At 43.5% G+C, this 17,469-nt stretch overlaps 1 protein-coding gene across 1 annotated transcript in view; it reads right to left on the reverse strand.

Moving 5' to 3' along the window:
• aopep (aminopeptidase O (putative)) overlaps positions 1–17,248 on the reverse strand; it is a 56,570-nt gene extending 39,322 nt beyond the window's left edge. Inside the window, exons 1-6 of the mRNA XM_068760988.1 lie at positions 16,593–17,248; positions 16,161–16,330; positions 15,526–15,763; positions 14,615–14,825; positions 14,288–14,409; positions 879–1,092 (exon numbers count right to left, since the gene is read on the reverse strand). Coding sequence (XP_068617089.1) covers positions 879–1,092; positions 14,288–14,409; positions 14,615–14,825; positions 15,526–15,763; positions 16,161–16,330; positions 16,593–17,248 — 1,611 coding nt within the window. The remainder of the gene's footprint in view (positions 1–878; positions 1,093–14,287; positions 14,410–14,614; positions 14,826–15,525; positions 15,764–16,160; positions 16,331–16,592) is intronic.
• Positions 17,249–17,469: the final 221 nt, after the last annotated feature.

Genomic DNA, 17,469 nt, shown 5'->3' on the forward strand with positions numbered 1-17,469 from the left:
ACATCAGCAAGCATATCAACTCGTGGATTAGAGCTGAAGTTTGTGGAGGACTCCCTCCAATAATACACCCTCTTCCATTGTTCTGCTTTTCGACGACATCCTGTTGCAGATTACTTGAATTAACAGGCCTTAATAAAAGTAACATCTGGTGTAGCGTGAAATTCTCTCTTTTCTTTCATCCGTCTACTTACTCCTCTACTTCCGGGGTCGCCACAGCAAATCAACGCTCTCCACTCCACCCGCTCCAACACCAGCCACTCTCATGCCCTCCCTCACTACGTCCACGTATCTTCTATTTTCTCTGATCTGGGATCTACTCATTTAAAATGTTTGCTTTTGGCAGTAGTACCTTTTTGCAACGCTTGTGTGTTTGAGCTCAGTTCTTATATTTTAGTAGGATGAGAGGTTTGGGTTTGGTGAATTATTGTGTGGTTGGTATAAAGAAGAAAAAAAAACAGCAATCTTTATAAACTGTTTCCATGTGTGCTTGAAGAACGGTTTTACAGCAGTAATGGTAGGTCCAACTCTACGTAATGTGTATTAAAGCCAGAACGGTAATACAGGCTATTCCTCCAGTATATATTGTCGAAATGGAAAGTTGGAATGTCAAGGTTCATTTCTCATTGTTGAGGCATTATATCTCAGATAGTAAAGTTAGTATGACAGGAAAGAAATAAGCTACGACATAAAAAAAGTGAAATTAAGGGTGTTCTTTTTGTTCTGGATTTTCCCGTCAAATGAGAGAAAGCTGCTTTCTCAGAATGACATGTTGATATGTTAATGTTAGAATTCACAATTTATCTTAGCTTGGGTATGAAAAAAGCTCACGTTGCAATGTTTGTCAATGTTCATCATTTTTGCAGGGATTTCAAATGTACCTGCTGTGCTTGAGCCCAGATGATGTCCTCCAGGTAGGTGGCAAAGCCCTCGCTGATCCACTCCTCGGTCCAGTCTCTGGCTCCGATTACGAGTCCAAACCAGGAGTGGGCAATCTCATGGCATATCCTCGACCCACACAGAGACAGGCCGTTTACCGCAGAACCAGGAAATTCAGTGTTTAACACACTCTGGGACAGGAAAATGATATGGGGGCTGGAAAAGGGAAACAACAGAAATAAAGAATGGATCAAAATTACACTGTAAAAGGGAACAACAATTAGAATGAACTATAATAATGCAGGTTTGGAAAGCAATAATAATAATAATGCATTAGTGCTTTTCTTTCAGAAGCTCAAAGCGCTCAACATTGTGCATTATTCATTCACTCCACACATGCAAACAATGAGAAAAATATACAAAGAAGTAACCCTGAGAAGAAGAAAAAATCTGTTAGGAAATAAAAATCAACAAAGGTTAACGATACACAGTACCCCCCTCCAAAGAGATCACTTCCCACTCCTACATTTACAAATAAAATTTTACATCTAATGTCATCTGAATCAACACATGTGAACTAATCAGCATGGGACTCACTGACTGCTCATCCTTTTCTACATCCTGTACTTTTGGCAAAGGCAAGCTTACTCATCAAGCGTTCTTGCCTAACTTTGCTAACCTGTATCAACATTGAGCAGGAACATAATGTTCCCTGGAATATGTTAGTCATCCAATCACAGGTTAAAGACAAAAGGGCTTTTTCCTCAACTATTTGATATACTTATCCAGGCAGGGTGGTTTTATTGCTCCCACTCCTCTTTTCAGTTTTCTAATTGTGACTTCAAGGCAATGCTGCAAATTTGATGTTTAAAGAAGGTCTAATTCAAAACCCCTACCCTTGTAAGGTCTTCTAAGAAGGAAATGAAAAGAAAATTAATGACAAAGCTTGATATGCGGCTGTACATAGAAAACTACAGGCATTCGTACCAATTACCGTACATACTCATAACAGACTTGAATGGGAAAATGAGTGAATATTTTCCTTGTACTCCTCGTAACAAAGGAAGTGAACGTATGGTCATAGTTACAGTTTTAGACCAATTTAAACAGATAATATATGTACATTGATCACATACTGCACAAATTAATTTTTTTAATGACATCAAAGATAATGATACCATTGCATGAGATATTATTTTTTGCTTCTTACCTTCCTTCATTAAGCATTTAAACCAATAGGAGCAGTTTATCACAGCTCTGAGCCAAGCAAAGTTGTAGAGAATAGGATGCATTCAGCTGCAAATTTTCAATATAATTATTTGCACATGCGTGTGAGCTTGTAAATATTCTGAACAGAGACATGCGATTTAAAAAAAAAAATCTAATCTTCTCAATCAAGACAGTAAATTTCAGGTTTGGAAGCTCTCTTTTATTGCCAACAGAAGATAGTGCTGTCTGAATGGGAGCGCCACAGGCACACACCTCGATCGGATAAAACTGGGGGAGTGAAGCAAAAATCTTTATTTGGAAATTATGCAACATGTTGGAGGTTACGATTTTCTTCAAATGGACCTATTCTAAGACACTGAATCAATTTACTTGTCCATGAAAATATATTGATGTTATATGTATATATTATATAATACCGAGAGTCTCCCAGCTATGCTGCCAAGATTTGAGAAGCTAATTTAAAGACAACATTGCCGGGGAACTATTGATATCTCTAGAAGAATAAAAATATGGACTACAGGACAGATGTCTTTTAATCAAGAGACAGCGCTGGTAGAACAGGACTACAGTGAGTCCTCTGTCAAAGCTAAGGTCATAACTGAGGACTGTTCCGGAGCATTCTGTGCTTCCCGTCTTAGGTAATAGGCTCGGGGTGCCCTCAGAGACTTGGGGCAGACTGAAGGAGAAACAGGCTATTCTTCAGTAGAATAATGGGAGAGAGGTCACAGAAGAGCCAATGAATGGTCTCTTTCTCCCTCACAGCCGATATAACACAGGACTAGCTTGAATTTCTTACACAGATTTTATGGGCAACTTCCTTTCTTACAAATCTATGACAAAAAGGGTCATACCTCCCTCCCACTGCAACAAATATGTTAAAAACAAAATCACAATTTTTAACATGTTAGTTAAATATAACAATTTATATTAAAACATTTTCATTGTATGCAACTCCATCTAAACACTATGTTCTAATAAACCACAGGATATGTTTCTATTTTTACAAAGAGGTCCTGTTACAAATACTTCACCTGTTGGGTCTCCAATCGCCTGCTGCTGCTGATGCTCTCATCAAAGAATTCCTAGGACTTAAAACACGACAGTGGCTTTATTGTCTCACTTTGCTGTAACCTAATTATAGCGAGAAGTCAATTTATTAAGGTAAATATTAGCGTAAAAGGTCTACCACACAATCTATTTTGGAGGAAGGCAAAATTGAATGTCTCCACTTTATTTCCCCTGGGTTTGTTTTTTGTTTAAACCAGACACAGGTGGGGCTTTTATCTGAGAGCATGTCAGCCTCATACAATGGGGTTTTATTCGCATCATCTCTCAGACAGCATCTCAAATCTAATCCCATGTTTTTCCTAATTACGCAAACAAAGACTCTCACTGGAGCAGGAGATGCTAACATTAGCCTTATGAGTTTCTTTGTAGCCTAATCTTATCCCCCCCCCCCCCCCCCCCCCTCCCCACAATTGGATAAGCATGCCTTTGTTGTCAGCTCCGGCAGTGCGTTGTGAGCGTGTCTATGAGTGAGCGAGCGTGAAACACAAAGACAGCCTTTCAGAGCCGGCGCCTGCACATGCCCCTGTGAGGGATGCGGAATCCATCACTATAGTGACAAATAGTGTCATCCCACCATCGTCGGGATGAATAACTACAGCATCTTTCACATTCACTGACAAACTGACTGACGTTAGCGATGCACAGAGACCTGCACGCGCATGTAGTCACTGCACGAGTCACATTCTATGCCTTTCATCTCTACAACAGATCGGATCCTACAGTCTGCAGCACAGAAGAAGTGTTTGCCCCCAAACCATCAAGTGTTGGAAATTCATTTCTAGTCTCCCCGTTCCCCTCTCCAAACGCCCATATTCCCATGAATATTTTTCATTCATTCATTTCATCCATTGAAAGCCATTCAAAGGTTGTTGTTTTTTCGGTCATTTGGTCACAAACACAAGAACAAAAAGCACAAATCAAAAAAGGCACGAATCCCACAATAAGGGTTCTAGTCCATCGAGTCTTAATGCACATAATGAAATACTGATTAAATTCCTCCTGTGCCATCTCACATGTCAACATCGTGACTCGGAGTCGCCAAGGGTGACATGGCCCTGAGCTTCAAGGGAGTGCGCCGGGGCAAGTCTTCAATTTGGTGAGAGAGAGAGAGAGAGATTGCGATAGTGTGTCGCTCCTCCATCTCTTCATTCATTATTCATACCTCCATCCATTGTTCCTGGCTGGAGGCCATTTTTTCCCCCCCGGTGGGACACTTCTATACATAATGCAGAAGGGGTCCTATCATAGTTCTGTAATTGACATCCCAAGCCCAGCTAAGCTCATAGCTGGAACACGAGTAAAACAGCCCCGTGAGACAAAAGATCACGAGAGCTGAGTGTGCAGACGATGTGTAAACGAGTGAGCGAGAAAGAGATGCAACTCAACAACAGCGAGGAAGACGAGGGGAAATACTGGAACAGAGGAAAAGGAGGGTGAAATGAAACATCAAGGACAAGTAAATCTTTGGCATTGTGCAAATACGCACAGAACCAAATTACATTTACACCCTATAGTGGGTGCCTGTAAACAATCCATACAGGCATGCATATATTTGTAGGGGCCCCTTAACATGCAGAGAGGCATAGGGTGAGGGTGCCGCCGTAGACATCGTGGTTGGGGAGGGGTTTGTTCCTTGCTCAAGGGCACTGAGCTACTGCCGCCCCCATTGTTGTAGACAAACTATAAAGGTTTCTATTATCTTCTTGTCAATCAAAAGTTGTTGGGCCGGATTTTGTTCTCATGTCAGTTTAAGGGAAGAATGTTTTGTGTGTCCCCCCCCTCTCTCAGAAAGAGTATGTGGCCTATTTAAACACAGGAGCCTGTTTGACCAAACTCCTACCACCCCTTCATTCTTTTTTAACAAGTCTGACTTCAAATGTCTGGCATTTCAGACTGACTGCAGATCGGCTCTCTGCTCCCAGACACAGCCCCACAGGGCCAGGCCAAATGCCACTCCATGTAGGGCCTGATCACATGAATGCGGGGCCAGACTGGGGCCCCAGAGGGCCGCCCCACCCACATACACTGCATCGCATCAGAGCCTGAAAATAAACAGCAGAAGAGATATCAGAGTTCATCCGGAACAAAGCGCCAACGTTGCCGCACAACTCTGGAAAAGATGAGCACTTGTAGCGCTTTACGTGCTAAACACGTGTCAGGTTTCAAGTCAAGTTTCTAGTTACCGTCAAATGGTTAATCTTGGTAAACTCATATGCATACACCACTGGCTCTAAGGGGGTTACGTTTGAATCATACTAATGGGATCAATACACTGTAGAATAGCTCAGAACCTGAGGTCAGAGACGCTTGCGTACATGCAGAGAGACATAGCGGTACCTGGAGATACTATGCATGTATAAGGTGGAGTCAAAACAGCACGCAGATAAAACCGCAGAAAGTCAAAGGCCCAGACTTGCACACACACGCCCACTCACATACTTCAAGGGAATGTCCTTTGAATCAGCTCGATAACGATAGCAGATGTTTGACCCATCTTCTCTCAACAGTAAAACAATCCACAGTGCGGATTGTCCCTTGCTTATCACAAAGATGAAAAGCTGATGTCATGCCAACGGAATGTTCTTAAGTCAGCGAGTGTTTGTTTGTCTGTAGAGATGCTGCAATGGAGCCCAGTATGGACACTTTTGTGTGAAGTTGAATGCTGGGCACATTATGGATATACATACATAGTAGATGTCAAAAAAAAAAGCACATTTCATTAACAAATCTACATTATTGGCACAGGAAAGATTGGCACTTCCGACACCCAGCAATAGATGGCAACAAGCAAAGGAGGAAGCTGAATGTACACAAAAACAATATAACAATGAAAGCTCATGTTACTTAATGGGATTAACATAAAGGTTGTACCAGGTTACTTTAATGGGTACTAATACACGCCGGGTTGTTGTAAATGAGAATTTGTTCTCAAGCGGCTTTACCTGGAAAATTAAAGGTCAAATGAAATGAATGGGTACTAATGCAGTGGTGTACGAGTTTATCTGGCTTCAACGAGCCCCTGTCAATCAGCCAAAGGGTGGTGTCAACATATATTCAGGTCATAAAGCGCATTACTGTACAACTGCGGACATTCATTTGCAAACACCTAAACTCATCTTGCAACACTCAGAATCATCTCTTCTTTGAGAATGTTTTCCCACCTTTAGGATCATAAATAGGCAATTTATTTATCTTCTTTTCCTGTAACGAGAGGCTAAAAGACACCGAGGAGATGGAAAGTGAGACTATTGTTGTGAGCACAGCAGGGCTGAATATGAAGTGTTTGTCAGAATGGAACGATTGATGAAGGTGAGATTGACGTGAGATTAGCCAGCGAGCATCTTCTGCAGCGTTTTCAGGCTGCATGTCTGTCAATCCGACACTTATAAATATAGTGTATGAGAAAGGTGCCTGAAGTTAATGCCTTCAAAACCACCTACTTACACAAAATATATAAAAATACTGTAAAAACAAAATTCGACATGTAATGATAAAAGCAGGTATTAACAGGTGAGGAGGATTGAAGTAGATTTTTTATTTATTTTTTTTGCAGCAGATGTGGTTCACTGCTTTTTTTTATACAAATGCAGACGTAGAAAGAGAACATCCAGTGCTGCGGCTCGCTCATCTGTTTTACAGTTTTTATTTTAAAGTCACGTTGATAACAATGAAACGGAGGAATAAGCTATGCCAGACTTTGGGTTCACAGACGAACCCTTTTGGCCATTTTTAATGGGATTTAATGACAGTAAGGAAAATGTCTAAGATTATCAGACTAATCATTTCAGATGGCACAGATACCAATGTGATAATTATACTCAGATAATCTTTTACAGTGTTCAGCAGCCAGAGTTATGGAGGACAAAGTTCAACAAAGTCATTTGGATTCTTTGCTCGACTCTCGTACGAATCAAAATACAGACCGTACTATTGAAAAATGTCCAGATAATCCATCCAAATGTTTTTATCTATAGAACTGGTCGACCGACCAAACAACCGACAGACCTCAACCGCCCATAGAGCAACACCCCTATCATGGTTATAAACAGCCTACTGTGAGAATAACTGCTTGACCAGCTTGGAGCAGAGCTCTCCCTCCCCAAGGCTAAAAGCAAACCCAGACATCAGAAGCATGACCACCGAGCATTTCGCAGCACTTTGTTTCAAATCTCTCATTTTGGCCAGTTCAGCACAGAGGTCCCACGGACATTAAGCCGTCTGGCTGTGCACAGACAAATTAAATTACCTCGAGCCTCGAGGTTCCAATAGCACACACACACACACACACACGCCCCAGGATGTACACAACGACCAGTAGCAGCAGCATCCCCCTGCAGCACACAATGGACCCATCCATCACTCGAGGGAATGGGTCCTGTGGACTCACCCATTAGTTAGTGGAATGGGTATGCAGTGACAGGCCTGTCTTGACAGAGCCTCTAATGCAGAATTATGGCAAAGTGTGTCTGTGTTACTGTTAAATGTGGTACGATGCACCAGCTGTTGCCAGAAGGTTCACATCTGAGGGCAGTTCATGGAAATGCATCCTGACAACCAACAAGTGATGACAACAGATGCAGATATACGCCTCGAGGGAAAGAAGCACACAGTTTTGAATAATGTTGCACATGCATTATTAATAGTTACTCCCAAACTATTCCTCTAGTACCGAGATGATACTACAGAGGAGCAGGTAAATCCATACTGCAGATAGAGAGGGGAAGTCGAGAGCCCCCAAGATACCTGGAACGGAACGCTCTTGCAATAACAAAAGACTTGCTAAATGGTACCCTGCTATCTTCATTAAGAACTGACCAAGGAAATGATCCTAGGAAATGAAGTGAAGCAGAGAAATGGCTAAAGCCTGGATTTGGAGGAGCCGTCTGCATGTTCAACTGGAGGACAGCAGCGGAACAAAGGCAGAGGATAAGAAAGAAAACTTAACTACTTGCATTTAAAAGTGTACTTACAGCCCTCCCTCTCCTTCTGTTCATGTGCAGGCAGGCATGCAGAGCTGCTCTTTCAGTTCTTTTGTGTGGCTACAGAGGAGAGAGATCCACCCAAGGGGGGGGGGGGGAATACCTCATCCTTGAGTATTTGATTAACAGTTGTCTCCTGCACTAAGGAGTCCCCCCCTCACCACAAACTCCCCAAATGCCTCCTGAAAGAGCAGGTCTGTGTCACACACTTCTAGGGTTACTTCACAGATCAAACTGGAGAGGAGAAGAGAAAGGCAAGAAATCCACTGAGACGGCAGAAGGAAGAGAAGCGGACATGCACTGGGAGGACTGGGAATGTCATGGAATAAGAAGAAAACTGGAAAAGCACGGGTCAGTGGGGAGGCGGGAGGTGCAATTCAGTCAGGCAAAATGATGGGGAATCATTGCCAATGAGGTGAAAGGGAAGGTCGAGATTAACATCTTCTCTTTTAATTAAACTTTGTGCTCTGCTATTATCTTGGATTTACATTAGATTGAAGACGGTATCAAGCAGCAGCGCCTTTCCACAAACTCAATGACATTCCCATAATGATTAGCATTATTTAAATAGTGTGGGCTTTTCTTGATTCAAACAATTGCTGGCTGAATTATAAAATGACGTTTTGCATTAATTTCCTTGTCAACAACTTCCACTGACATAAGTTGACATTTACTCATACACAGGATAAGATGCTCCGATCCCTTGGGCCATAACCCAAAGATTAAAATACAAATTTAGACATCCATTGTATTTAAATTGTTGCCGTTTTGAAGCCGCATTACGATATGGGACTTGTGTAATTGAATAACTATTTCTACCATACTAAAATTAATGATGCACAATCCCTCTGTAGACAATAAAATAACAAAAAAAGTATGGTACAACTTTCGGGAACTGCTACATTTCCCGAAAGTTGTACCACACTTTTTTTGTGTGTGCGCAAATAATATGTAATCGCTTGTGAATGGGTTTAAAAATGCCAGTGTGGTCCTATGAAAGATGAAAACCCGTTCGGGTCATACACTAAAGAGCTCAAGGGCCGCAGGAGATTATCCTGCAAGTTACCAACATCCCAGGATGTTCCAGCTGCCTGCTTCCTCCCAAAAGGGACCACTGTAACTTCCTGCTAGCCCATAAACAAACAACGCAGTCAACTGAAGTCGGGCTGAAAATCCTCCGGTGCCACATGAGGAGGTCAAGCGGTGTACACCAGTCATAATTTTTACCTGGTGCTTGTGACAGTTATATGGCTGCTGAGTTTGGCATTCTGCAAAAGGAACTTGATCCTTTTTCTTCCTGTGCCTCTTTTAAAAGGTGAAAGCTGTGCAAAACAGAGGGATGAGAAATGAGGCTCAGTAGGCAGAGTCACATTTTGTGGTAATCCAATATTCGCACGATCCTTAATTCCTAAATGTAATTACAAATCCTTTTTTTCTCTTTTTCTTCGATTACTAGACCGTTTGTCTACATATTGAAGTGTCCTTGAACATTGCTGCCAATTTCTCTTCCATTGGTGAGTGACTAGTTTGCTCAAATTGTATGAGAGCCTCTGCCAACAATATATAAAAGTTGGCTGTTTTGTTCAGTGCTCTGAGCGGTGGGTCAGACTAGAACAATGTTATCTAACAAGTTTGGACACACCTTCCCATTTATTTGAATGGGAAGAATGAGAAATATGTGACTGGAACTCCAAGTAAAGCCCATTTACCATTTTTGTGAAACGAATTGTAGTTGGACAAAATAAATATGCACGCTTGTGCAGTGCACTCCTCTTTGCAAAAAAAACTGGCAGATTGATCGTTTCAAGTATGTTTTAATAGGTGTGTGGATTTATCAGACTCCGCCAAAAATTCCCAGTGGAAACAATTGTACACTGATCCATCTCAATTACAGCCATAACTTGAGGATAACACTATGACAGCTGTAACTTTAAAAAAAAAAAATTGAATTCACTAGCAGAGAAAACAGACGATAACAAGCAATGACAAATGACCTGTATCGCCTTCCTCTGAGGTAATCCTCAGTTCACCGAACACGTATCCAAACACCATCATGTGAACAATGCACGCATTCATACAAACACAAGCGCAGGACTCGGCCTGCATGAAGTCAAACCAAACAAAACCCACATCACACAGACGGCTGAAGGGAAAGGCTTCGACACTCGGGTCATTTCTCTGCGAAACGCAGGGGAAACGGCACTTTCTCAGGAATGTCAGAGCGTGTGGCCCATTTGGACGCACAGCAAACGCAGTGATCTCAGATTAGTTCAGCCAGGGCTCGGGTGCACATGGACCTCGGCTTCAAAGAGAGAATGGAAATGCCGTGTCCTTCCTGTCACTCCTAGTCACAACCAAAATGACTTTTTCCGAGATGAAAATATGAGAGAGAGAAAAAAATCATCAAAAAAACGCAACAATTTAAAGCCTCGCAAGGTGGTGGTCCCGGTTTCAGTTTCTACTGACAGCCGCGGACTTTATTGCGAGTTAGCATGTTCTTCAGGTTCCTCCCCTAGTCCAAGAATATATAATACAGGTGAACCAGTGACTAGAAGTTTCCTGTGTATGTGAATGTGATTTATTTTGTTTTTCTATGTGGCCCTGTAGTGAACTGGCGACTTGTCTGGGGTGTACCCCAGGGCGTACCACACGTCTAGCCTAAAGTCAGCTGGGATACGCTCCAGCAGTACGACAAACTGGCACAGAATAAGATAAAGGAGATGTAATAAAAATGCACGCAGGCAAACACACGTTCACATAAATGATTGCTGATTACTAATGTTCATGAAAGAGTGGAAGACTGGAAGAACACTGCTTTCCAAAAGGTCTGCAAAGGCCTACTCATCATTATACGGTGTTCCCCTCATCCATGCAACTCTACGTTAAAGCATTTTGCTGCTAAATGTGTTAAACGGTTGACATTAGTCTGAAGAGACAGTCCGCAGTATCTCTATGTTCAGGAGCAGAACGACGCCGACATGCCCAGGAAGGACCCAAGTTGTTTCCTCGTCTGTGAAAGAGAAGACGCATTGTTTGCCACACACTGCATCAATTGCATGGACTTGGACTGTTAAAGTTTTCTTGGAACAGGAGTAGAACATCGAGATTCTATTAAAATAAAACAGATTCTCATTGTTACACAAAATGAAAAGAAATTGGTTAAGTAAAATCTGAGGATCTGCTGACTGACTTCATTCCCTGGAACTTACAATAGTGAAAGACAACTACCCTTTGTGTGTGTGTGTGTGTGTGTGTGTGTGCGTCTCAGAAAGCCCTGTAGCTTCCAGTGTGGTCACGGCACGGCCTTTGAATGCAGACCTGTTCTTTCCCTGAGTCTTTAATCTTGGCTTTCCTGCCCCATTCTCTGTATAAAAACTTTATGCCGCAGCGAATCCTCCACTGCAGCCCCTCCACGCTCTTTCCTCTGTATCAGACAACAACAGCTTCATGCATCCTTGAACCAACTCCCTGTCCTGCTGTTTCCACTGGGGCACTGCACAAAAACTGATCTTGGCGTCGTCCCAAGCGCTGGGGTCCACATACCTCCCAATCTCTAGATTAAATGGCACCGGTCTCTGAAGTCCTTCCAGGGGCTAATGGCTTTTGTTGCTGGAAATAATCCACACATCCTCTCCCACATCCTGGGGGTTCACTGGCCTGACGTGAACCCCGCCTTTGCCCTCTTCATCTCTCTCATCTTCGCTTCCCTTTTGTTTGCCCTTTACGCCTCTCTGCGGTACAACCCCGTGGCTAAGTGCAGAGGCATGTAGGATGGAGCCACCCGCACGACGAGAATGAGTTGACATTGGGTTGAGACTCATGCAGAGTTTTCTAGAGAGTCTGTGCAGGTGGCGTTTGAAGCAAAATAAAGGATTTAAATCTCTTCTCTGTCCTCTGCAACTCACTGGAGTCTAGGAAGCCAAGACAAGAGGGATAAGTGCCTGGGAGTTATCCTCATACGGGAAAGAAAACAACCGTCAGGCAACAGCCACAGCAGAATAGCCACTGCTTTCACTTGATCTCTATTCAAAATAAACAGCCCAAAAAAAATGAACACGATGATGTGAAAGACTTAGATCAAAGAGAGCTCTTGTGTTTAGAGAGAAGTCATCAAGTATGCTAATTTTAGTCGTAAGCACAGACTGCAAGCTTGCCGCCCTTTGAATTATCTCTGATTAAGACCACTCTTGGCTCAAAAGTAAGAAACTCACACAGAATACATATTCAGCAATGATCTCATATCCTGTCTGAGGGACTTCTTCTCAAGGGAGGCCAGTGAGGGAGAGGAAAAAGGCAGACCGAGCGAAAGCGAGACTGTGGTTGCACACCACAGACATTTGGCACGACGTTCACTGACCACCTTAAACAGCTTACTTGATCAACACAGTTTATAAAAGGCCAGTCATTGAGGGTCTTTATTTGGCATCAGTTTATCATTTTAACCTGGCTGGCTTTCACTCATATCTACTGTATTGCAGAGAAAGTGTAAAACCTGATTTCCAGGGAAACTATCGGTGACATGCTGGAGGCCAGAATGATGAGCAGTGGACTGTGTGTTAAAGGACAGAGAACAGAGAAGAAGAGCTAACGGATTAAGGAATGTTATGAGGGCAATGAGGGGGGAACCAAAGCTTGGGCAGGAGAAAATGAAGGGTAAAAAGGTGACAGAAGCAGGATAGCACCAATTCTCAAAGTGAAGGGCAAACAGAAAACACAGAACGGTAAGATAATAAAAGGGGGATTAAAGTAGAAAGAGAGTGGAAGATATTTAAGCAGAGGAATATGGAAGAGGAAATGAAGCAAAACAGAGGTGGGTTTTTTTATAGTGTAGGACAGCGTGTTTATTATCCTGTGGGTGCATCTTTTCCCAGTCCTCCATTGAAACTGTACACAAACATTCATATAACAAGTGTGAAATGATCTGGGTCACCCGCCACGGGCTTATTTTAAAACTCTAACTGAGAAAAAGTTTCATTTTCTGATTAAATTAAATTCAGATTGTCACCATTTATGTGCAACGCTTATAATTAATCTGGAAAATTTCACGCGTAATTCAACCCTAGCATCCTCCCAGAACCACACAAACGAAAGAAGAGACGTCGCCTGGTGTGCTGAACAACAACATTTGTGTTCAAATGTTCTAGATGGAAGTCTAGATAAAAACTAAAGTCGTGCACAAGCTTGTCTTTCCACCAAAGTGCTATCTTCCATAGCACTCTAGCGATGACGACGGTAGCTCCCATTGGCGCTGATGCCATGTACAGTATAGTATTATACATCCCAGCTACTCTGCATGAGAGCAGGTTTGTTGGTGCTTTAGCCAACTGCTGTAAAATAGTCTGACATTTAAAAACAGACCTGCAGACACAGCAACCATTCCTCTGAACCATTTAATGTTCAGAGGAATGGTTGGAAGAAGTATATGCTGGACCGACTTGCCCAACTTTATTTAGGTCAAACAAAAGGAAATGTCTTTTAAAATCAGCGAACAGATTAAGAGACGTGGTGGGAGAAAGTCATTGGAGAAAGTCGTTTCAGATGGAAAAATGCATAAAAGAAGAAAGAGGTGGAAGGTTTCGGAAACAGGATGAGGGAATGGAGGACTAATGTTTTGGAAAATAGAGTGAATAGAAAAGGTAATGAAAAGTAGATCTGCAATAAAAGCAGACAGCAACAGTACGGCAATCTTGAAATGCTAGAATGTTTCTCTGATTCTACTTTCCCGTTTGAAATCTTTAAGCATCCTCGACATGCTGGATGACTCAAATGTGTTCGGCAGTTATTTTTGGAATCTTAATTCAATAATGAAAGGATTCCAATTACGAAGAGACAGATTGTTTTGAACTGTACAGTATACCATTAATCATGCAACCCAGAAAAAATCAACTGAACCAGAGGGATAAAGCTGGAAAGTGCTGCCTGTAGCTTTGGTGTGGCAAATCTTTGATGGTCTGCTTCGGTACAACTTTTAAATTACGGTCAAAAAACCAGCCAGGAAACATAATTTAGACTTTCCAGTCCAGCACTATTTTTATTATTTTTTTTACTTCCTAACTTGCCTTCCCTGTGTTGCTTCCAGTATATTCTGTCTAATCTACACATTTCACTCCTAACAAATATTTAGTTGTCATTACCTGGCCATGCCCAGACTGGAGAACCCTGCGGGGACTATGAGAACATCGAGGCGGGGAAAGGGATGAACCCCAAGAATGGTGTAGGCCGCATGCAAACATGGAGGCAGCAGCTTGAGGACGGTCTGCAAAAAAAAAGGTAAACGACAGCGTTAATGGTCACAAGTTTAAATGGAATTAAATGAAGAGCATCAACAAGCTAGCTTTCTCCTGTTCACACAAATCCTATAGAGCAGGTAAAGGTAGCATGCAATCGAGAGTAATAATTATTACATGACTATTTAATGAAATAGAGCATCTCAAGTCTCAGACACTTTGTAAAAACTCAACCTGGGCCTTTTGCAGCAAGCAGACGGGACCAAACACGCGGTGCGGAATCACCCGCTGGGACCTCGCCGACCGCTGAGTGAATCGGCAAGGGTAGTCGCCATGGGAACAGGGGATGCCGTCATCCACCATGCCTGGATAATCAGTTACAGTGAGGCCGTCATCCTCAAGGGAAGAGGAACAGAATGTAGAGTCTGTGCGGCTGGCATGGTCTCTGCTGCAGCAGATCAAAACAGGGAAGGAAAGTTTAATCCAAGGTTAATAAAGACAGACTTAATGAATATTCTTATTAAAAATTCATGCTGTTCTTGAGTAGGCGAGCAAAAAAAAAAAGGCACATTATGTCCCCTCAATCTGTGCTACACATGGAAATGGAAGCAGTGGGAATATGGAATATACAATTCACACAGACAAACCAAGCTGATCCCAAAACATATCCAGGAGCCAACATTCAATCTAAAGGCAATATCCAACACGAACTCCATCCTCAGCATCAGAGCTGTTCCAAAGGTCTCAAGCGACATCCAAGTTTCCTTCCAGCCATTCACTGAAAATAAAGGCCTTCCTTGTAGCGCGGCATTCCTGGGCCAGTAGCACGCTGCAGCTGGAGGGAAACCATGAAGGGAGGAGGAGGATTACTGGAAACCACTGGCTGACCTGCCAACCTGCTGGCAAGCAGAGAGGGAGACCCCAGCCGAAAACCGGCCCTGCCCATAGCAGGCCGGCCCCTCGCCAATGTACTGTGTACTATGGAACAAGCTTTAATGCACTTGCATAAAAGCTGATTGAGTGTGACACCCTAGCGTTCATCTGAACCATTTTTGGTATGGCAAAAGGAAAGTTTAGCAATGGAATGCTCAAGGGCATGACTTGGGTTAATAACACAGGAAAAATTAAGAAGAAGAAAAAAATACCTGCCAGCCTGGAGAGGAGAGACCTTTGCTGTAAGGTCGGTGGAGCTTCCAAACCCAGACACAAGTTCCGTCTCAGTTTGCCGACCAGGTGCGCACCCAAGTCTGGCTGTCCCGTCTCTCGCCACATCTTCCAATGTTGGGGGAATGTCTGCTGCGACTCGGTGCCAGTAGCCCACTGCCAAGGTGAAAGTGGAAGCAGGCATTGGCATAGTGACGTAGTAATTCCAGATTAAGAGTCCTGCAAACAATAGAGGAAAAAGTTTGATTTTCACAATTAAAAAGCAAACAGAAACACACGACACACACAAAACTAATTTCTACATCTGACGGTAGTGGTGGGGATGATCAAATGTTTTCCCTCCAGTGAACAATAAGTCAACATAAACAGCAAACGAAGAGAAAGGGCAGAACTCTGTGAAGGCTGCGAAGAGTTTACCGAATCCGTAACTTGATCTGGATCTAATTTCCTCTTCCTTATTCTGAGGTCCACCTCACAAAAATGTAAATAGAGTTGCTGTGAGGAGGCTTCGAGTTATTCTGATTAACAGACAGACAAATGGTAGTGAAAAGACGCCCTGCTTTAATAAGCCACATCTCGTAATCAAAGGCCCGAAGGCAGAATAAAGTATGCGTACCTTTGTCCCCGTCCTCAGTAGGTCTAGCCTGCTCCTCCCCACTCATCAAAACCATGCACTCACCGGGGGCCCGGACTGTTGCCTGCCATGTTGACATGGCAACAGGCGGCTCCTGGCAGGGGAAGAGGGCTCGGTTGTTGATGGGAGAGCCGGCAGTGTAAACACACACCCTGGAAGGGTAAACAATGGTAAATTCATAAACAACCCTCATTTCAATGTTTCACACACACACACACACACACACACACACACACAGAATGTAAAATAACAGCCCGAGGTGTGTTTTTGTGCATTAATGAATCAGAAATATTCCGCTATAACTCAAACAGCATCTGCCAGAGCAGATGTGCTGCCAGTTGTCAACGCTAAAAAGCTTTAAAGAGAGAAACAATGAAAGATGAAAGCAGTGTGTTTACGAATTCAGAGCTGAACCTGTTGTCCTGGTCTTCGGTCCACCTCACCGACCCCCCCGCCGGCTTCGTCTCATAGTAGATCCGGATCGCACGAGGGAACTCCTGAGGCGACGCGACCATCTTCTTCCTCACCTGCAAACTCCATCGATCGCGACAGAAATGCAACGAGCTGCCGTTCTGATCACCGGCGGCTCGGCTACACTGCAAGTAGAGCTGGTTCCTACGCTCCCATTGGCTGGATGGCATGGAGGTGAGGTTCTGAAGAAGAACGTCTACCGGCGAGTGTCCCGACTCAGACGGTAGGGGAGGCATGGATGCCACGGAGGAGACGTCCACCTCTTCGACCTTTGACACGTCGAGGTCACAGCAGTCCAGCACTAAAGTGAAATCATTGCTGCTGGTGGTTCCCCACCAAGGTGAAGACTGAATCACGTTGTCAGGCGTGGGCCGTGAGGAACCCACGGACGGTTCTCCTTCGACTGCACCAGGTCCAGCGTCATCCTCGGCCCCCACCGCAGAGCGAGGCTCCAGGAACAGGACAACAGTACCGCCGATGACCTTCCTGTCAAAAGCAACCACCAGGTCGAGCACGTAATGCCTGACGAGTACGTGTTTAGTGTTGGCTCGAAGCGGGAGGTCGTCTTTGTCAGGGTTCAGATCCCCATCTGGATCCATGCCACGCAAAATGCATCAACAGTGATGAGCGTGCGGTTAAACCTAGAAGGCAACAACAGGAAGGAGAATTGTTTTCCGTGTTACAAGGACTTTTGAGAGTAACCGAATCATTGCTTTAGATGGTGACGTAAATATTCTGCCAGCGTTCTACCAGTTCTAACTGCGTGTTTGCAAACTGAGCGTGGACCTCAATCTGCTGAGACGTTCTACAAGTGTCCAAC

Source organism: Brachionichthys hirsutus, chromosome 4 (assembly GCF_040956055.1).
Source record: "Brachionichthys hirsutus isolate HB-005 chromosome 4, CSIRO-AGI_Bhir_v1, whole genome shotgun sequence".
Taxonomy (NCBI): Eukaryota; Metazoa; Chordata; class Actinopteri; order Lophiiformes; family Brachionichthyidae; genus Brachionichthys; species Brachionichthys hirsutus.